We start from the raw sequence: 21,729 nt of genomic DNA, 5'->3' as shown, positions 1-21,729 counted from the left end.
ACCCCAATTAAATGTTGAAGACCATGAGTGGGGTTTTTTTTCTATATACATACAGCTTTGTGGGGCAAATCCCTTGGTGAAAGCTAAGCTCCAGAAGGGATCAAGCTAGACCCGAGATTATTTAAGTGAGAACTACATGTTACAGAACAAAATAAAATAGTATTAAATCTCAACAACAAAAAACCCCAACCAAACTTACTTGTAGCAGAGGCTGTTTTAAGTAAAGGACTAGGGAAAGAAAAGCATCTAGCTGTACTGTAGATACTCCCTTACCCTCCAGGCTTCAACAATATCTAGGGGGAAGAGTTTGATTTAAGCCCAGAGAAAACTGATCAGGTAGCTAAAACAAAGATTTGAAAGCTTCTACCAGTCACATTTCCTGTAGCTTTAGCTCTGGAACGTGTCTGGAGAAGGTATGTCTGCTCAGTTTGTGAGGCAGAAGCTCTGGAAGAGCTATTCCTTGAGGCAAAGGATATCATACACACCTACTTAAATCTTACTACTTTTGAGTAAGCTCACTCTGTGAGCAGCAAGATTCATATGCCAAGAGACTAAGGCAGTCCAGCTGGCTGACTATTCAGAGCTGCTTGCAACACATGCAAGCCTAATGTGATAGACCTCACAGCAGCAGTCTGACTGACCTCTGCGGGCTCCCAGAACCAGCCTTCAGCAACAGAGGCAGCATGCTTTCCTACAGAAGCAGGGCTTGGATCCCCTTCCCTAAAATTAAAATTAGCTTTTATAATTGGCTTGAAAATGGTCAATTATAACTTCATTGTATCAGTACAGTGTGAAAGTGTATTGCAGAGCTAACAAGTGGGCAGGGTAAAATTTTCTGAACTGGAGATTTGAGCAAGAGGCGATTCTTAACAGCCTCATTTTGATAATTTCTGCCCAAAGCACTAGGAAGTTTCAGTTCTAAAGATATTAGAAAAGCATAATTAGCCCATACCAAAGTAGCACTTCTTGCTTTGGGCTCTGTAAGTAACCTACTTAGTCCAGACTCTGCCCATTTATGGGAATACATAATAGAGTAGAAAGTCAAATACCCACTTGGAATGCATAACTGTAGTTCTTGCCATTCTGAAACACTTTTAGCTTAAGAGTTTTAATGGTATATTCTGTTGCTTAAGACCCAAAGCACAGGCTTTAACAGAACACTAGAAAGTAAAGACTGTGTAGACCAACTGATCTCTTAAAGTCATCCCTCCACCAAGGAATATTTTAGAAGGATGGATCCAACAATGACACAAGAGTAGGCTGTACAGTAAGATGCTTCCTTTCCCTTTAAGTCCTATACATCCACTGACTGTTACTCAGCACCTGATCACTACTGCGATATTAAATAAGACTGGGTATGTCACATTCCCCATTACAAATAGCCAGCAAGTCCACATACAGAAACCTAATTCTCTTGAACAAAGAAGTGGACTATGGTGAACTGCAGGTGACAAAAAGAAAAAAAAAAGGCTCAGTATTTAGTTTACTTACATACACCCTCATGGCTGTACCAGGACAGATTTTAGAATATACAACTGGACTTAGTTCAAAAATCAAGTTTAGGCTATTGCATGAGGATAATCAATTTCCATTGTTTGTACTACCTTTACATGGCCATAAAAATTACTGGTTTGGATAATACCTTCATTACAACTGCTAATGAGATTATGGTAAGATTGAGCTGTTAGAAGCTCAAGAACAGCAGCTCATAGAAGTAACCCATATGTAAAATTTCCTGTGTGACAGATATCCATAAGGGTATCTCCAAAAGAAATACTGCTAGTCTGCATTTGCTGCCTTCTCTCAGAAAGGAAATGTTTCAAACTATTTGTCTTATGCAGATCTGAAGTATGCTAAGCATCAGGTCATTTGTTACTTCCTTCTCATCACCAAAAATGGCTTGGTGGCCTGAGGTTTAAAAGCCCCACATGCTGAATGAATGACTGTCTATACAGATGCAGTACTGCTTGGGATGCTATCTGGCTACATAGTCCAAGTCATCCTTAAGAAAGGAGGTTTGGAATAACTACATAGGCTGTTTTGCAAGTCTCTTCCTTAAGATAAAACTGTAACCATAGAAGGGAACGCAGAATAGTGAATTCAACAATGCATCTTAAGCATTTACCAACTGGAAGATAATCATGACCTTAAAATAAAGTGCATAGTTTCAGGATTGAGGAGAAAAATTATATTGGTTGTCATGACGATTTTCAAACTATAATAGCACCAAAAATACGGTACAGAGACTGTTCTCTCCCCCTCGTTTTCTTTCTTCAGTTGCGTATGCCTATAGGACAAGGACTCACTTTTCCTCCACCCACCAGTTTTTCAAGTTACATGCAGCAAGGAAGTTACTTAAGAATTTAGAGCTATTTTGAGACACCAACTGCTTGTAACCTTCCATCATAGAAGATCTCGCTACCTATTACATCTAATCATACAGATTTGCAGAAAATATGTGGTAGAAGAGGTAAAAGCGTAGCCTTCCTAGAATGTATTTACTGGACAAACAGTATTTGAGAACATGGGAATTAGAACCAAGTTCAAACCAAGTCCCCTATTTCCAGATAGACTCAGCAACCGCCATGCAGTGCTTTTTCACTTTCAGTACACTGCTATTAAAGGACTTGAGAACAGGTTTCTAAAAACACTGTTCTTACAAATTGCTATGCCAATCAAAAATGGACAACTAGAATAAAGCAGGCAGCAGCATCACCACATAGTTTAGAGTCAAAATGCATATATAATCAGATACACAAAAGCTGATATCCCCTTAAGTCCGCCCTAAAGTTAGGTGTCATTTGGTATACGTATTGCCTGCATATCCAAAATACATTCATTAAGATTCCAGTTTCAGGAGATTAATAGTAGGTTCAATTACAATAAATTCACCCAGAAGATACATTCCAAATGCACACAGTCCCAAAACCCACCCAAATGGTGCCTAAGTTTTTGGAAGTGAAGCTTATTTTGTTTGCAGAGCTGTTAGAAAAGCAGGAAATCTGCTAATTTCATTTTTATGGGGGGAAGGATGGAGACCTATTACATTAGACTACATTAACAGGTGTCAAGAGCAGCAAAGGAAGTGCCAAATGATTTTAACACAGTGCTTACCTAAAGCTCAATTTCAAGTTCTTAATTCTAGGTATTTTCACAGTCTACAAAGCACACCATTTGAGAGGCTCTTTTTTTCCCCCCCCCAACGCTCTTCTATATACCTCAGGAATGGAAATAAATATGAAATCCTGTTTTAGGAGGCAGAATCAAAATGTAGCGTAAATCAACTTACAGGAAATAGGTTAACAAGCAACTGCTTCCCCCAGCCAAATACTTGTTTTTCTGCTCATACCAGTTTGTCACACTGTGCTGCTCGCAAGGAGGAGATCACTCCAACACTAATGAAAGATCTTTCATTGATCCAGAATAATTAAACTCTCCAAAAGGACATGTATTTTGTTCTTTCAGAGTTCTGGATGTCATATAACACAGCTCATTTCAGTGATTCTGTTGACAGCTGTATGGTGTAACTAATGGGGTGACAGACTGCACAGAAGCACTGCAGGGGAAAGCATATCCCTGAAGGTACAAATGAGTCAGCAGTACAGTCTTGCAATTAATTCACAGGTTAAGTGTGCATTACACAGCATTGATTGTCAGCTAACTTCATTGCCACCCCTAACAATATCCTCCAAACAATATAAAAAAAGGCGGTTAAGTAGGAAAAAAATTAAAATTGAATCACTGGCCAAACTGTAGAATCTCATTAACAGCAGCTGCTTATAGCTAAAAAATTTAAAAGGCTGATGGCATAAATATTTTTTTAAAAGAATCAATACTGACCAGCTGCAGTCTCATCAGCTGAGGTTGAAAAGTTAACCCTAAGTGATGAAAGTAATTTGGACAAGCAAAAGCCCTAGAAGGCCACATAACCACTGCCTTAACTAGCTTGCTTTTACTAAGCACCCATGCCTTGCAGATGAAGCACTCTGCTGCATACGTACTATTGGTGGCATGCGTGTTGCTTTCTGGAGACTAGTTACAAGGGAAGACTACATCTGTAGTCCTGATTCAGTTGGGCCATGTTGCTCTACAGCCTGCATCTGTAACAACCTGTTACTTTAACCAACAGCTTATCAGTGCTGACAAGCATGAGTGACACCAGTGCTGGCAGGTGGACAGTGTTCAAGGACTCACCATCACTATTAGAACCCTATTTATCTCTACAAGTATGGAAAGATGTATTCTAGTAAAAATCGAAACTGAGCAAGCCACTACCAGTGTCTTGAAAAAGACTGTATACGAGAATATTGCTCTTAAAGGCTTTATTTTCTTCTTGTACTTTTTAACATGGCTATGTTTGCAGCAAGAAGTCTTACTGGGGAGGAAGGTGCCTTCCAAGCTAGCAACAGGCAGCATGAATGAGGAAGAAAGATATTTCAGATTTGCCATCACGGATCACTCAAAAATACTTGCGAAAAACAAGAAAACCCTGAATCTACTAACACAGGTATTGAGAAATTAATCCAACCACAGTTAGTTCTCCTTGCCGAAGTAGAAACAGCTTATTTCAGCTCTGCAATATCAGCAGCGATCAATGTCTTGGATAAGGATAACATTAGCAGCCTATTCATTATATATTTACTCCCAGTCTGTTATCACAACAGGCTGAAGAAGTGACCATGCCGTTACTCTAAAGTAGATACCAGAAGTTAAATATTTAAGGAGGCATATCTTCTATTTCAGAAGCTTAACTTATTCAGAAGACTGCAGTAAGATTCTTCAAATACAACATGCAACCCCATTTAAATGTTAAAACTTTAAAGACTTTTTCTCCTGTTAAGTTTTCATGGCAATGAAATACGTAATTGCCACTCCCAAACCCCCCACAGGTTTTGCATTCAGGCTTTACCCTGTAGGTTTGATTTAGATGGGAGGTTACTCAAGCAGTAGTATTTACAAACAAGATTTGACTCTGTTGGGAAGAATACAAACTATTTAGGGATGCAGATGGAAGCTTAAATGTTTTCAGCTTAAGTTTATTTCAGGAACACTAAAACCCTATTTGCTCTAGATGGGCGACTGACTATATTTACACAGAAAACACTCCCCGAATCCTGTAGAAAAATCGTATCTTCTCACCTTGAAAGATCCGAACTGCCACAGATAAAATGTTTACATCAGTAATAATGTCTACAGCTCAGAAGTCAGGGAAAAAGCTGCATGCTGTAGGGATAAATTTTGAAGCCAGTTAAAAAGTACAGATAGTTTTAAGAATTAAACGTTTACAATACTGGAATGGCTGATGGACTAACATAGCCAGTATGCATACATGCACAGGGGACATGTCTAGTACTAGTCTTGTGCCTGTCAAAAGTTACATGTAAAGCCTGAAACAGAAGGTTTGATTATTCATGACACATAGATCTAATCCTTCCCCTTTACTGCTGGCATTCAGAGACAAGCTGTTACTTTGAAAAACATGTAAGGATGCTCTCCTTCAGCAGTCGCATGAAGTAACGTTACTAATACCTAGAACAGTAACTAAATTCTCATTTGACTTCAAGCACCTCCTTCCCAGTTTTGAAAGACAGACCGATCACTTGATTGCAGATGAGAACAACCAGAGTCCTTTGCCACCTCCAAATTAAAGCTGCCGTACAAATCTTCAGCTTGCACTATTTTCTGCGACACTGCACAGCTTCCGCAGTGTAATTGTAATAGCCTCCTTATTGTCACCAATGTGAAGTGGTAGTCCATAGAAATAATACAAGAAATTAAGTGGATTTGTAATTAAATTCCGTATCTTGCACCCCTTTACTAGGCAAAAGAAGTTAGACACCTATATTCAAACAATTTAACAGCACATGACAAACATGCAAAAACTGGCTTTAGAATCCAATCTCAAGTAAATGCTGGCAACAGGCACCCTTCTTCCACAGTTGCTAAATTAGGTAACATTAACATTTGATACAAAAACATTAGCTATCATAATAGAAAAGTGCATTCCAGAAAGAATAAAAATAGTCTCTCGCAACACAGTTCTTATGCTGGCCAAACATAAGATTACCAAATTGGTCTTAAAAAAAAAAACAACAAACGAACATTTTATGTCTGGAATTAGAAGATTGCATGATACATGCCAAAACACCCACACACAGCTAACAGGCCAGGGTGAAAACAGCAGTTACATCAGTGGAGAACTAAAACCTCTTCTCTTGGTGCTAAGCTGCTAATAACACCCATCAGCTAATGCATCACTGATTCCTGCACACACTTTGTAACACATGGGATTGTAGTGGAGATCTGCAGTCGCAAAGCACAACAAAGTCTGGACATGGTTTATTCAGTAAAACCAGGACTGCTTCTCCCTGGAGATCTCTGAAGCTGCTAACAAGAGCTGCTCTGACAAGCTGAACATGTAACATCATTTTAGTTATTGGAAAAAGCAACTACAAAGTGAATGCTATTGTCAGCTGCAGAACTGACAGGAAACCCAATTCTGAGATTTTTCTCACACATTTATGACAGAGCACTCCATGTCATAAATATTGTCATGATTACTGCACTGCTGAAAAACATTCCCCTACCAGAGTCAAGAAACCACTACTGAACTTCAGTGGATATAATGCACCAATTCAGGCTTCCTAAGGGTTGCTAAACTTTGTGTCTTCTCCAGCAGCAATGCCCACAAGGAAATGATGAAAAACAGCAAGCAAAGTTATGTCTGAGTAACTAAATATCCACTTCTCTGAACATGAATGTGCCAGAGCTAGGGAAACTAGGGAAGTATTTAGCATTACAGGGCTTTTGTTCAGTTTTTTTGTTTTCTCTCACACACACATGATAACAAATATGAAGGAACTTATTGCTGATTGTTAGCAGTGAAGCACAATTTTCTCCATGAAAGAAGGTCTGACCTTTCATTTTTATAATCCAGCTATTACTGACTGAACTTTTGTCAACTTCATATTCATTGGGATTTTTTTCCCCTTTATACCTGCACACAAAGTACTCCACAGCTTCTTACCATACTCTTGTCCATGCAGTTTGCAATCACTTCGATAAAACTTCATAGGAAGCATACATCTGACCTTCATTTGTACAGAAATACAGGAATTCCACACAGTCAAAGCTTCTGAACTGCAACGCAGATGCTTACTAAACCACCACTGGAAAAATGCTGCCTGTTTACTTACAGAGTAGAAACACCAAGGGGAAGAACATTTGAAAAAAAGGAGAACTAAACACTCGAGACAAAAATAAAAAGCAGCTAAAAGTCTCCTGAATGTCTGCAAAGTCTAGCACAGAGTAGCATAGTATTTCATTACAAACTAAGAAGCTCAAGTGTTAGAACAAGAATCAGTATTTTTAATATTTCTGGAGAATTTTAGCTGTGTTCAGAGTTCTTTTATCTGCATGTAAATGCAGTATGTCCAGAGCAGTATGTCACTACTGAACAGAATTAAAATGTCTTATCCCAGAAATCTTGGTTTTTTGTCTCTCTTCTCAAGGAAGCCACATGACACATTCAACAGTTTTATTTGGCTGCTGCTTATTCTTAGGAAGAATACAGACATTCCTATACTTCCCTTTTCCTATTGAGTCCCACATATATGGAAGACTTTGGGCAAAATTTTTATAAATTCTGAACCAATACACCAAAGACATTTTAAAGGTCATAATTTGTTCTAATTTACTTACAACCATCACCTAAGCTCCAGAATTAAATATAACCAAAGGCCAGCGTTACACTTGAGAGTGCCTTAATGCTTTTTTAAAGTTAACTGTTTTTAAATTAAGAAACCTTGTGCTAATTTGCACAAGCCAAGACCAAAATGCATATCCCCAGGTGAATCTGCTGCATTGCATCTGTAAGACCTTTGGTACTAACAAAGTACACATAATATAAATACTGCTGCTTTGAACAATAAAGTTAAAAACATTTCTACCTTATATCACGTCTATTTACAGGGAGATTAGATACTGAAAGGACTTACTATGATTGTGTCATTCTACAGCTTCTAAAGCTTTAACTTTGTTAAATTTGAGTGGCTCGGAACAGGATGGGGCACAGCTGCAGGGTTCTAGTACAGTCAAGCTGTCCTGAAATATCAGGGCTTGTTAACACTGACATACATTTAGGATGTAATATTTCAGTATCATGGTGTAATTGAATCCTGAAGTTCATATCCCAATGAAAATTAGATCCTTTCCCTGGCTTGCCAGAAGCACAGCTTTTTCATTCCATTATACTACACATCATCCCTAAGTTTTGTGAGAATGTTTATACTCTTTGTTGAGTTGCCCAGCTAGGCATTCTTAGGTGCTTTAAATACCATAAAAGAACAAGTCACCTCTCCTGCTGACTGGCTATACAGAAAGAGAGTCCTTCTGCTCACAATAGCTAGATGGGCGATGCACTGTGAACTTTCTAAGCATGCCAGTTGTAACAGATGCATCCAGGTGGACAGGGTTTTTCTGCTAGAAATCAGAAACAAGACCAATTACTTTTGTCACAAACTGTTATTTATTGAATGGTACTATACTTAGTATAAAGATACAAATCATGCCTCAAAAAAAGCTCACAATCTAAGTCATGGTTTGGCCAATACATTCCACAGAGAGATCAGAAGTTCACATCCAAAGTGAATTCTTGAAGTTTTGTTAACATTTGGGTTAGATTTAATATATTCTAAATAATAATTTTATCTTCAGTTTATCCACTGCATAAAGTGGAACTGCAGCAGAGAATCAAAGTTCCCTCAGCACTAATGCCTCAAACATTTACACATTTTTCTATACATCCCCAGGTATCTTTATATTTACAACCCAAACTGAAACACCAGAGCTCTAGAGCCACCCTTCCCCCATGTTCGACTTCGCAGTCCATCCAAACATGCCTCATGTGCATTATGCCTTACTGAACTTTCAGAGCTTAACTGTACACCATTGCTCATTAAACTCCCTAGAGAACCATCCCTTTGCTCGCTGCTTTCCAAAGCTCCAGATGTCATAAAAAAATAGAAAACCAAAAATCACCTTCAAACCAGAACTTGCATGGAAACTACACCTCAACTAACAATGCATTTCTGTCAAGTTAGCACAATGGATCTCCTAACTATATTGACAGGTTTCTCCACTGTAGGTTTACATAAGCCTGAGGTAAGGCTTGTAGCTAAGGGTGAGCAACATCAAACAGATGGTCATTATACTTTGTGAAAAAAAGAAGGTTCTGTGTTACAGTCACCCATGAAGCAAATTTTACTTGCCAGAATGTGCAACTAACATTAAAAATACATTTTCACAGGATCCAGTTAGTAACTCCTATTTAGTAGTGCCAAAACTAGCCCCTAAGAGCAAATACTCTTAGAAGACCACTGACGGGTGCAAGCACCCTGCCTGGTAAGGCTGCACCTTCAGAGAGCATCCATCGCAAGTATGGCAGGGCCAAACAAGACTACAATTCCTTCCCACCCCCCAAGCACTCAGCCCCGTCAACACCAGTCTTCCCCCGTCCTTGCTGCACCTTCCTGCGAAGGGGTGACCTCAGCCACCTGGCAGGAGGCCAGGCGGCCATCACAACCGTCAGGAACATGTGCAGAAGCGACCGGGCAACAAGAGACGGTCACATCTTCCCCCCCCCCCCCCCCTTCCCCCGGGCTTTACCCCAAATGCGTCACGGGCAGCAGGGGATGATTAATGGCGGCGAAGCAACGCCTTCCTCCGAGGGATGCGCAGCGACCCGGGTCCCGCCCGCACCGGCTGAGGAACCGGCGTAAAGGGAAAGCGGCACGGGCGGCGCCTGCAGCCCCTACCTGCAGCCCCAGCGGCGTCTCTGCTGGGGCGTTCGGCACCGACCGCGGCGGGCGGGCCGCCTCAGCGCCGCCCCTCGACTCCAGCGGGCTCCGCGGGGAGAGCAGCAGCAGAACGGCCGCGGGAGGGGCCGCGCCGCACCGGGCCGCGCCGCTCGGCTCCGCCGCGCTCTCCCGGCGGGCAGCTCCACCGCGCGCCGCCAGCAGAGGCGCCGCCGCTTCACTTCCGGGTCCGGCCGGGCCCGCTCCTGCGCCATCGCCGCCGAGCGGGAGAGGGGGCGCCGCGGCCACCACCGCCATCCGACGCGGGGGTAGGCCGCGAAGAAGAAACGAGGTGCGGCCCCTTCAAAGCGCGGGAGGCTGCTTCCTGGCGAGCCCGCCACTCTGCGGCGCAGCTCCCTCACCTCCCGCCACGGGAGCGACACCGACCACTCCCGCTCCCTTCCTCCTGCGGCCTAAAATGGGAAAGAGCCGCACACAAAATGGCGCTGGCAGGCTGACCGCGGCGCATGCGCGCTGTACGCCCCGGGCCGCCGCCGCTGCAGGACGCCGTCTCCGCCCGTCCCCGCCCCCTCCCTCCCTCTCGTCCCCGCCCCGCCGCGTTTCCAAGAGACCGCCAGCACCAATCACAGCGCGCGGTCGTTCCTCCTGGCCCCCGGCCGTGACCAGTCACTGCGTCCACAGCTACATCCGGATCCAGCTCCTACCAATCAGCTGCGGGGGGGCACTGACTTCACTTCAACCTTCACCAATCACCTGGCACTCCGTATAAGCACCAATAAAAAGTCTCCGTGGCGCTACCTGCGTCGACGGCTGGCCAATGTCTTCCGCTAGCCGCCCGGTGACCAATGGAGGTGCTGTCCGCGGCGCCCAATCCGAGCGGGGCAGTGCCCCCGGGGCGTCACGAGGGGGCCAATGGGAGTTCAAGCAGGACAGATTCTGCTCAACAGCTTGTTATTGGGCTCGTCGCTGGTGATTCGGTGCGAGTCCGGGCTGGAGGGGGTGGAGCGGGGCCGCGCTCAGCAGCCGCCGCTCGCGGGGCTGTCGTCGTCTCGGAGGGGGCCGCGGCGCTGGGAGCGCGGCGGAGCTGGGCCGGGCAGCGCGGGGCTGCCCACTTCGCTCCGAGTTTCCAGGTAGGAGGCAGCGAGGGCGGCGGGAGCCTCGGCAGCTGCAACTCCGCTGCCGTCCCGGGGGAGGGGGCGCGGAGCGGCACCGGGAGCTCCCCCTTCCCCCCCCACCCCCGCAGCAGCGCGCCCATCCGCCCCGCGAAGGAGCGGGGACGCCCGCCGCTCACCTCACGGCGGGGACGGGGACTCCCTTCCCCGCCGAACTCCGCCTCGCGCTCCCTCCGAGCGCCCCGGCCGCTCCCCCCGCCGCCGTCCCTGGGGCTGCCCCGACGCTTGGCGGCGGAGAGCGCCCGCCCGCGCCGCCCTCCACCCTCAGCCCCCCTCCACCCTCAGCCCCCTCTGCCGCGCGGCGCCGGCCCACCCCCGCTGCGCCTCCCCCCACGCACACCCCCGCCGCGTCCCGGCGGCTGCCCGGCCGGCCGGCCGGCCGCGGAAGGCGTCCCGAGGTCGGGAGCGAGAAGTCCGCCCGGCCGGCGGATGAGGAGGACGGGGAGGAGGGGCTCGGCGGCACGTCCCTTCGCGGGCCGCAGAAAGTTGCGAGGGCCGGGGAGGGGCGGGGAAGGCGGTGGCGGCGGCGGCTCCCGCCGCGCCCCCCCTTCCCCGGCGGGGAGCTGCCCGAGTGGGGCGGCGGGTTTCCCTGCCGGGCCGAACGCGCGCCCCGGCCCCTCCGCCCTGGGGCGGGGAGCGGGAGCAATGGCGACGTGACACACCGAGGGGCCGCCGGGCGGGAAGCGGCGGCCGCGGCCCCGCTCCCTCCGCGGCCCGGCGGGGCTGGCACGGGCGGCGGCTCCCGCCCGCCCGCGCTGGGCTCCCCTCACGGCCCGGCCGCCCCCTCACGGGGAGACGCGCGGGTGAGCTTTCAGCCGCCCCCCCCCCCCTCTTGTTTTGCAGCGTTTTCCCGTGTGCTGGTGGGGAGGAGAAGCCTTGGAGCTGGAATCCCTCAAATAACCTTCAAAGATGAAGGTAGGCTAACTCCGGAGCGGGGAACGGCTGCTCCCTTCCCCGGCCTTGCTGGCTGCTCTGGCGATTTCATTTTTAATCGCCCGTCTCGGCGGAGCAACAGTAGGATAACGCTGGCCGGGGTTTCGGTGCAGGCTGTAAATCCTGTTTCTGCTCTCCAGCTGAGGTGTGGGTGAGCGCCCCTCTTACCGTCTTGCAGTAGTAGTCTGAAAATTAACAACGTCTTTGAGTTGTTGTCCTTTGGGCTACGGTCTTTAAATGCTTCCTGTATCAGCAGCAGCTATTGCAAGTTGCAAAACCACAGCTTTTGTCCCGCCTTAGCTGTTGCCAGTTTTTTGAGTGCAAAGGCTTAACAATTGCAGTATAATTTACAAAAGAAAAAGTTCTTTTTTTGCTTTCGCAGTTGAAGAAATAGTAACACTTTTTAAAAAAAAAAACAGCAACAGAAAAAGTTGTATTATGCGCCAATTTTCTTCTTGATGGACATTTTGGACATGGTAATTTTGTCCTTGTTTATCAGTTGCTACAGGCACAATAAAGTGACATGTTGAGTCATGAAGTCCAGAATAAGGAAAACTGATGAGAAATACTTCTCTTTCGTAAAATGCATGAGTAATTAAGTTTTGATAAAGGCATTTTAGGAAAGAAAAATCCTAGTTTAACAACAGTTTGAAAATTACAGCAAATTTCTCCTATATAGAGAATATTATAGACTTAATGGTAAGTATCAGGTTGATGGCAATCTCAGATGTTTTAAATAATCAGTGTTACTGGGTTGCCTGTAGCTGAAAAAAGTACAACTCTTTTATCCTGCCTTTTTGCAGTTCAAATATTTTCCTTTTGTATGCTGTATAGGAATGACTTGAATTAATAGTCACTCCTATACATTTTTACCATTTTTATAAGATGTTCCAAATATCAGTTCAATAGCCTCAAAGACATTTCTGGGAGGGTAATTAGGGTGACAAAATGGGGGGTGGGGTGGATGAGGGCATGTCAATATCACTGGCAAAACAAAACTTATAACTTCTTTGATGTTTTTTTTGTTTTCTGTTTCCTTTTAAAGAGCAGTGTGATTGCCATTCCAAGTACAGACACTGCTTATCACTTAAAAGTTAATAGGTCTAAAAGTTAAGATGTGAAATAAAATACATAACGATGCAGCTAAAAAAATAAATATGAAGAACTAAACTTTGCTTTTATTTTCTGTTTCTTAATAGGCAGCAGATGAGCCTGCCTACCTGACAGTGGGAACTGATGTCAGTGCCAAGTACCGTGGTGCCTTCTGTGAGGCAAAGATTAAGACAGTGAAAAGGCTTGTGAAAGTCAAGGTAGTACACTGTGGTTGTTGCTCATTTTATTAAAGCATTGTGTTGAAAGGGCTGTCAGAGAAGATCCTAGTCCTGAAGATGAGGAAATGTTCATCACTTCAGTATCGATTTTAAAGGATGCTTGAATGTTGTTTTTCATATTTTGGTGTTGGGTTTGGGGTGGTTTTTGTTTGGGTTTTTATTCTTTTTGAGGAGAGATGTTGGTTTTTTATGAACAAGAATGAACTTTCAGTTTACCTGTTCTTGCTGCTTTTTTCCTGATTATGGTTGCCTTCTGTTTGCTAATGCATCAGTTTCACAGCAGTCAAGTTTTGATGTCACAAATAGAGAATTATGGCTTTACATGAATAATAAGGAATAAGAGCAGCCTCTTCAGAAGCAGAAGTTCCATTTTATTCCAGCTGACATTCTCAGTTTTATAGCTTGGAATTTAAAAGGCAATGCCAAAATAAATCAACATAACAGGAAAAAAGATGTCAATAATTAGTTTCTCAGACCAGATTTCAGAACTGTCCAGGGTAACATTTTTTTGTTAAGTTTTGCACATCTTACTGTTGGTTCAAAAATGGCATGCTCTGGCTGTAGCCGAGTTTCTACACAGACACAGCACTGGCACGTAGTATTCCTTTGCGTTCATAGGTCTTATGCCAAAACAATCAAAAAAGAAAGTAATTATTTTGGTGTTGCAGTAGTGTTGTAAATGCTACTATGGGAAAACCAAAGTAAAACTTAGTTAAATAAAAGTTAAGAAATCCAAGTAAATACAGGAGTTGTTGTTCTGCTTTGTTTTGTCAAAATCTTCCCACTTCCTACTTTCTTGTTTGCTGTCCAGGATATGTAAATAAGGTATTAGTGACCCCCAAACTCCTGACAAATAGAGGTGAATGCTGCTTTTTAGAACTACACATCCAAGTTTTCATGTGCTTTAATGCTTAGATCAAGTAGAACAGGCTATCAAGTCTCTTCAGTTAAATATATAGAGCATACAAATTTATCAGAGTGCTTTTCATGAATAGGAAAAGAACCACTAAACCACAGTTCAGATATTGGAGTCTTTTCCGCTGTTCTTTATAGAACAGAAATAGACATTTGTGATGTTCTTTGAAATCTGTGTTAATGAGAAGCTCTGAAGGAAGCAGTGTGCTGCCCTTCCTGGTCTGACATCCTTAATTTTGTATCTGTGTTTTTGGTCTGATAGAGTATTTAGGCTGTTAGTAGGTGTGAGTTTCCTTTTCTCATTAGAATCATACGGTTTATTGCTCCATGGGAAGATTTGGAGTATACGAGGCTGCTGTGTCTTGGTGGAAATTCCTGTCACTGTACGTCAGTTATATTGTAACAACTGAAGTTTTAAGAAGCTAGGCCTGATACACTAATTAGGAGCCTGTAGGCACACCCCAACATGCTTGCCAGGAGTGCAGAGTGTCCAAAAAGTCCAGTAGTCTTTTTCTGAGTAGCAGGACAACCTGTATTCATCTCAATGCTAATAGGAAATGTTAAAAGAAAAATTGCATAAAGTGCATTGTTAACCTGAGTGTGTGTTAATACCAATGCTATTTCATCATGCTGCTAGTGTTACATATATAAATAAATACAGCTATAGTGTAAACTATGGTTTGGGGGGATAACTGGGGAAGCCAGGAAACTGGACTTCTTTATTAGGTGGCAAGGAGGTTCCTGGAGCTTTTGATTACTGAAAAAAAAGAGGAATTCTGGATTTTTTTAGTAGAAACACGATGGGTGTGTTTGCTATAGCAAATGGTAGTGAAACGGTTACCAGTGTTGACATCTAAATTGTCATCTTTTATTTTCTAAACTGTCTCTGCAAACTCAGGGATTGAAATTGCATGGGCTGACATTCACTCTGTCTCATCAGTGTTACCTTCTCAAAAGTAGGATTTTAAAGGGAGAAGCGTAGTTTACTTACACTGTAACTGATGCTTGTTGTCACTATGCTTGCAGTATTTCACCTCCTTACCATACAAAAAAATTCTTTTGCTCAAGGTAGGAGAAATGGTGGTATTGTGGTCAGTTTGCGATCTTTTGACACACATTTAATAAGGAGAACTTATTGCAGTTGTAGTTTAGTACTCAGTGTTGTCAATAAAGTGCTACAGCTGAAAGAGAGAGGAAAAAAACCCTTCTGATCTGGAAGCCAAATTCCAGGTATACCCTGGATTTTATCAATATCCAGGCTCACATCAAAACATATTTTCTTTACCTTGGAATGGCTGATGTTCGATTTGCCCTGCTCTTTATGATGCTTCAGATTTAATATTAAGTCTTAGACTTGGGGCTTCCTGTCAGTGAAATTGTCCATGTCAGGTGTTTTGCATTCAATAATGTTTGAGTCCATCTGATGGTTAAAGATTTATTTTCCAAATGAGGATTATTATTATTATTATTATAGATACAGTTTCATACACTTTTTCTATGCTATTAAAAGTAAGATACATATTAAAAAGTTAATTAATATCTTGCAGGTGGTCCTGAAGGGTGATAACTCAACTCAGTTAGTGCAAGATGACCAAGTGAAAGGACCTCTAAGAGTATGTATATTGCATGACTTTTTTTTTTTTTGTAAACACGTTAATTTATTTGTAAAATTCTAAATTCTGATACTGTTTAAGGGGATAGCTGTTCTACAGATTTTAAATCAAAGAAGGCTCATCACTTTAGATCAGATTGATTCTGAGTAGTCTTCAGTAGCTTTTAGAGGCTCTTTACGCTTCTCCATGGAGCATACTTCATATGCAAACAGTTTTGCATGAACAGTGATTTTTGTGTCTTCTTACAAGATACAAAACTTACAGGTAATGAAACTTCAAAAGTTCTTAAAAGTAATTAAGAGCTTGATTGCAAAGCTAAGTTTAAGCCTGTTAGACAATAGTAAATACAGTTTCTCTAACTACGTTTGAAAACAGTTGATGCGTTCTATATAAAAACATGTGCTGATTTATATTTTTATATTTAACAGTTGTCTGCTAAAATACCTAGCCACATTATAAAACACTGAACACAAACAGAGCGCTGTAGAGGAGGTCATCTTTTTTGTATGTCTTTTCTCTGTAGCTACCTTCAAGAATATCAATGCGTTTTTGTAGGCTGCTACTACAATTCTCGTCTAATGGACAGTATAATAATGTTTAAAGTATAATAAATAGTCATAATCGCATGCATATCAGTAATAAAGTAATAATTACTTTGAATATTTCCATTTTTCCAATTGGCCTTCTATTATTACTTGTGATGATGTAAGTCCTGTTGAAATGAGATGTTCTGAGTTTAGTACTGCTTTACTGTCTACTTACAGTTCAGCCTTCATACTTAAGGACCTTTGTTCTTACCAGCTAAGTAACTAAATTTTGAAAAGTAACATGAGTCTTTAAACAAATAAATCTAGCTTGCTGGGTGAATTAATGCCTACATGTGTTTTTCCCCATTATATGAGTTAACATGTAACCTTGAGATACTCCTTTTTGCAGGTTGGTGCAATGGTTGAAACCAAAATGCCCGATGGATCCTTTCAAGAAGGTGTTATCAGCAAGTTGACAGACGCTAGCTGGTATACTGTAGGTGAGTAGCCACATGCTTTCGTTTATAGTCTGTAATATTTGAACAATATATTTCTGATTTTCAGTAATAATGTAAGTAATTATATCTTGTAGTGCAAGATCTGAGATAGATTTTGGAGGGGAATTTTTTAAGTCTTCCAGGTCTTGTTTCCTTTTCCATTTAAAATGGAATGATAATTATTTGATGCTCAGTGAAGCTGTTGCACAGGTAGTTGCAGGCCTGAACAATCGGTGTTTTATTTGGCACAGTGTATGTATTCTGATGGAAGTTTCACTTGCTGGAATTCAGAATAACTTTTGCGGATTTTAAGACATAAACCTTATAATTGCACTTCTAGCTGAAAATCTGTGGCATGTAATGAATGACTGAAATGCAAGCCTTCTTCCACTATACGCAATCCCATACACACAAACCCCTGTTGGTAGTACCACTGAGCATTCTGAAGTTATTCCTGTTGTTTTATGTAGGGTTGAGGGTCAGGTTTTGTATGAAAGAACAGAAGACCGTATCTGTTTTTTTAGGAAAATAATTGGCACTTTACTCCTTAAAAAGAGGGAAGATTCATTTATAATGTGAATAACTGTTTGCTTTAAAATAATTTACGAATAATGATTATATCTAAAGTGAAATAGAAAACTGCTTCTCATGTTGGAGGCTCAAGCGCTTTTCAATTATTGAAATAGATACCTCAGAATGCCAGGTCAGCAAAATTTCAGAGTTGAACAAGAATTCATTACAAGATAAGTTTTATTTATTTTGAATAATTAAATGGTCATTCTGATCTAGTTTTTTCTGAAGCAGCACCCCACCAACATTCAAGTAATACAAGATAAGCAAACGAAAACCCACAGTATTTGAATCGGAGAGCTTTGCAAGCACCTGTCCTTTTTTCCCCAGCTTTCTTATAGCAGTGGAGCATTACATTCACTAATAGTAGTATGGAGGGAACAAGGGAACATTCTCCACTGAATTGTCCTGTACATGCTACTCTTCAGCATTGCTTTTGAGATTAGTACCCGTAAATTTAAACTGTCTCTTACTAGCTGCCTTGATGCCAGACATATTCAGCTTTACTTCATATTCTTCATACTCTCTTGAGGAGTCCTCTGTCCCATGAACAGTCAATTATTTTTATTCAATAACCCCTTTTTTAAGGTATGAAGAAGACATTTTCAGTAATCCAGCATTTCCATTGCAGTAGGTGAGGTTATGTTGTCTTTGGTGGAATGACGGTAAGGCTCTCATTGCAGATAAATTGTAAGATTTTATCATTTTATGATTGTTATTGTTACTGCATGCTTTAAATACAAGCAGGTTGACTTACCACTTCACAAAGCACACTTGTTATTTGCAGGATTATACTCGAGTGCAGATTTAAAATCTGCTTGGTTTAGTATTATGATGTGACATACTCAATGAAGAACACTGGACCTCCAGCTCTGCTTTGTCATAGATTTGTCTGCTTTGTCCAACTCTGCTTTGACTTAGAGATTCACCATCCTGATACAGAAGAGATAAGAAATAGCCTTGCACCGATAATTTCATGGTTTATGAATTAGTGTTTCCATTTTAAAACTCTTGTTTTAAAATAGTATTTTTAGCTAATTCTGTTTGAATTTTGACCAGAAGATTTACATCAGTAAACTAACCCTATATACACCTGCTCCAGTGGTTAAAAAAGGCTTTACACTCTATTACTTGATAAAACAAACATATTTGTCTTCTTACATTTGATAAATGAACTTGAAATCCCCTGTTTTGGGGATGAGTTTTGTCTGTTTTTTCTTTTCTCTCCCTGAGCAGGTACACTTCTGCCAAAAATCTTTACTTGATGAACTGGTAATTTGAACAGTAATACAAGCTCTGCCCTGTATTACTGGAGTTTTGTTTAGATTTAACAAGTTGTTGAACTCTCCCCAGTAATGTAAGAGATGAATCATGCATGCTGTGATTCTTACTTTATAAATTTATTAAAGCACAGTTCCTCAGAAACTTGAACCAATGGATTAATTTATTATTGTAATTTTATTTTCCAAAAAAATATGTTTTGACAGGCAGAATAGGGAAAATAAACTCATCAGGTTTCCATATGCAAATGTATTAAGACTGCTAGGGTTTTGTAAAAATTTGGAGCTGGGGGTGTGGGTGGGTTTTAAGTAATCTTATGGCAAGTTAAATGCACAGTGCTGTAATATGGTAAGTAGAGTATATATACCTATGACTATAAAAAATGCAATTCTAACATGTTAGAATTGTATATACTACTTAGGAACGTTTTTGTGAGTTGTCTGTGTTGATGTGCTTATTGATTTTGAAAGCACAGGTAACATTGACCAAAGCAAGCAGATCATGAAGTTCATGTCATTAAGAAAATGGTAATTTTACTTTTAAAATTGGGAAACTGTTCTAGGTCGAGTACAGAAACACTGGGGTATGAAAAGTAAGCTTTATCTTTTGCTTGCTGCTTCCATTGTATCTTTGTAGGAAGTTTTGGGTAGATACTAGGTGTGTGTTTATGTTGCTGTGAAGCAGAGTTGAATTGGTTCCTTTTTAATAGATGGTGGGCTGTACTACTTGGCACTCTTACTGACTGATTCAGTCAGAGCTAGAGTTGAAAGGGAAGTGGATCAAACAGACTTCAGGTTTCTAGAATGTGTGGCTCAGTGTGGTCAGGCTTGAGATGGAAAGTATAAGGGAAAGCCTGCGTATCAGTAGTACATGCTTTTCCTGTACTATATATTTTCTGTATGATGTAGCATCTCTTTCTCAGTGATCTAAAAGTAGACTGATATGGATGGGGAAGCCAGTAACATATATAGACAAAAAATTTCAAAGTATTAAGTACAAATACCTGAAAAAATCCACCAAAACAAACTGCATGCCTGTCTTGTGAGAAGTAACGATGTTCGCTTTTGCAAATCAGGCTCTCTGTTTCAGATAAGTATCTAAAGAATTAATAAAGTCTGCTGAAACAACTTTCCTTTGTGTTCAGTAAGGTGAACCAGTAGAAATGCTATGTTGAGTTTGCTGTAGTAGGATACTTTGCCACCAGCATAACGAAAGAGCCACAATGACAAGCAGTTAAGTCTTACTTTAACAGTAACTCCTGCCTATTAGTGGTGTTCATGTACCCAAAATAAATAAGGATTTATTTTTATTGCAGCTGCCATGGAATCACTTTTTCCACTTACTTTTTTATAACAACGATGTTACTGTAGCCATTTAGTCATGTTGAAATTTTCATCTGTGATTTGGAAATAATTTTGAAATCACCTTTGAAATTCAGCTTTTCAGTATAAGTGGGTAAAGAAACAAAAGCTGTTTGGAGTGAAAGTTTTTAACAATATCTGGAAATGGCATTGTACAAGTCAGCCCTCATCTGCTCAATGGAATCTAAAGTGGCATGACACTAACAGCAGTTTAAGTTCTTTGGATAACAAATGGCTGGGTTAAAGATCTTAAAGGTCTTTTCCAACCTAAATGATTCCCTGATTTTGTGATGTTTTAATCTTTTAAATGCAATTATTTAAAATTAACTTACTTAATTTACAAATTTTAAAATGATGCATTGATGCTTTTGAAGTGCTGAGTATATTGCTAGGTGATAATTGCATAGCATTAGAATGGTCTATCAGATCTACTTTCAGCTGAGCCAGGTTTTAATTATGGCTTACTTAGTGTACCAGCCACCTGATTCTCTGTTAACTTGTAAAATGCTTCAGGTAAATGCTGAAATAATGTCTCAAATGATTAAAAAACAAAAGAAAACCACAGCTCAGACCACACCTTACAAAGTGTGTAGTTGTATTTTCCTTCTTTCACATTCTCTCTCTTACAAGCACTACCAGAATTTCAGAAAACAGAAATACTTATGTATATGTTCTTTAAGGAAACACTTTTGTATCACTTCTGTACAGAACTAAAGTGATGTAATGTCTATATAAAAGTGAGAAACAGTATTTCAGTTCAGCAAGCATCCAAAGAGTTGCTTTTAGGATGGCTGGCCTTTTTTATTGCCCCGTCAAAATGACAGTGTCATCTCTCTTTTGACAAAACTCAGGTCAATAATCTGTATGTGCTTAGATCTTGTTAAGTGCATGTAATTTAGCCATACCTACAAGGTATGGTTGAGCAAAATAAAAAAAACAGAACACAGACACTGAGCCTTGTGCCCTGTATTTTGCTAGATAAAATCATGGGAAAATTTTTCTGAAGGGACAAAGAGAAAGATGTATTAACATTGCGTAATTTTTCCTCTGAAGTGAGTAGGAATTGGGGACAAAAAAAAAAAACAAAACAGTGAGAGGTACTTGCAGTTTCTAGCCGGCCTTGCTGTCTGCAGTAGAGCTTTATATACTGTTCAGAGTGAAAGGGAACATGAATCCGCATTTTCTGAGAATTATGGCTTTCAGGCTTCATCTGCTACTTTTATATAAGAGAAGACGTATCTTTTCTCCTTTGAAAAGGAGTTATCATGAAATGGCAGAATATTTTAACATAAATACTAAAGAATTTATTTTTCTCATTCTTTTCAACACTGCATGAGTCTGCAAAGCCAACAGCGTTTTTTTCTTTTTGGCTCTAGTATGGTGATACACATCAACATGGCCCAATTTTGGCTGTGCTGTAAGCCAGACACCCACTTCTGAGACACCTCTGAGAGCCCCATACCTCTGCTTGTGCTGCTCTCCGGCCTCACGTGGTGGTAACTTCCTCCTCTCATGTAGTCACTGTGGCAGTTTGCAGGGAGTACAGTAGTGTGAGTGTGCGCTGAGAGGAGTTACATACCTGAGTGCTCATTCCTGTGCGAGTGAAGTTTTGGGTAGTTGGCTTGAATTGTTCTGGAAATGAACAGCCACCAGTTGCATCGCTCTGACGTACTGCGTTTAGGAGGGTAGGTGACAGAAATGAAAGGTATTAAGT

At 41.5% G+C, this 21,729-nt stretch overlaps 2 protein-coding genes across 3 annotated transcripts in view; one reads left to right on the top strand and one right to left on the bottom strand.

Moving 5' to 3' along the window:
* Positions 1 to 5,020: 5,020 nt before the first annotated feature.
* LOC119151520 (atherin-like) lies at positions 5,021 to 10,362 on the bottom strand. Its single transcript, XM_037395522.1, has 2 exons — positions 9,667 to 10,362; positions 5,021 to 8,481 (listed from the first exon to the last, which is right to left on the bottom strand). Exons 1-2 carry the CDS (start codon positions 10,110 to 10,112, stop codon positions 8,310 to 8,312), a joined length of 618 nt encoding a protein of 205 aa, XP_037251419.1. The 5' UTR covers positions 10,113 to 10,362; the 3' UTR covers positions 5,021 to 8,309.
* A 302-nt stretch (positions 10,363 to 10,664) lies between these two features.
* ARID4A (AT-rich interaction domain 4A) overlaps positions 10,665 to 21,729 on the top strand; it is a 50,711-nt gene continuing 39,646 nt past the window's right edge. The window contains exons 1-5 of one of the 2 annotated variants that reach the window (XM_037395517.1): positions 10,665 to 10,945; positions 11,831 to 11,902; positions 13,120 to 13,230; positions 15,714 to 15,779; positions 16,716 to 16,806. In XM_037395517.1, the coding sequence (XP_037251414.1) occupies positions 11,897 to 11,902; positions 13,120 to 13,230; positions 15,714 to 15,779; positions 16,716 to 16,806 (274 nt within the window). In that variant the 5' untranslated portion in view covers positions 10,665 to 10,945; positions 11,831 to 11,896. The remainder of the gene's footprint in view (positions 10,946 to 11,830; positions 11,903 to 13,119; positions 13,231 to 15,713; positions 15,780 to 16,715; positions 16,807 to 21,729) is intronic. The other variant, XM_037395516.1, reaches the window with a different exon arrangement.

The sequence above is a fragment of the Falco rusticolus genome, chromosome 7 (genome assembly GCF_015220075.1).
Source record: "Falco rusticolus isolate bFalRus1 chromosome 7, bFalRus1.pri, whole genome shotgun sequence".
NCBI classification, from domain to species: Eukaryota; Metazoa; Chordata; class Aves; order Falconiformes; family Falconidae; genus Falco; species Falco rusticolus.
Note: the sequence above shows the minus strand (reverse complement) of the source record. Positions and strands in the feature narration are given on the sequence as shown.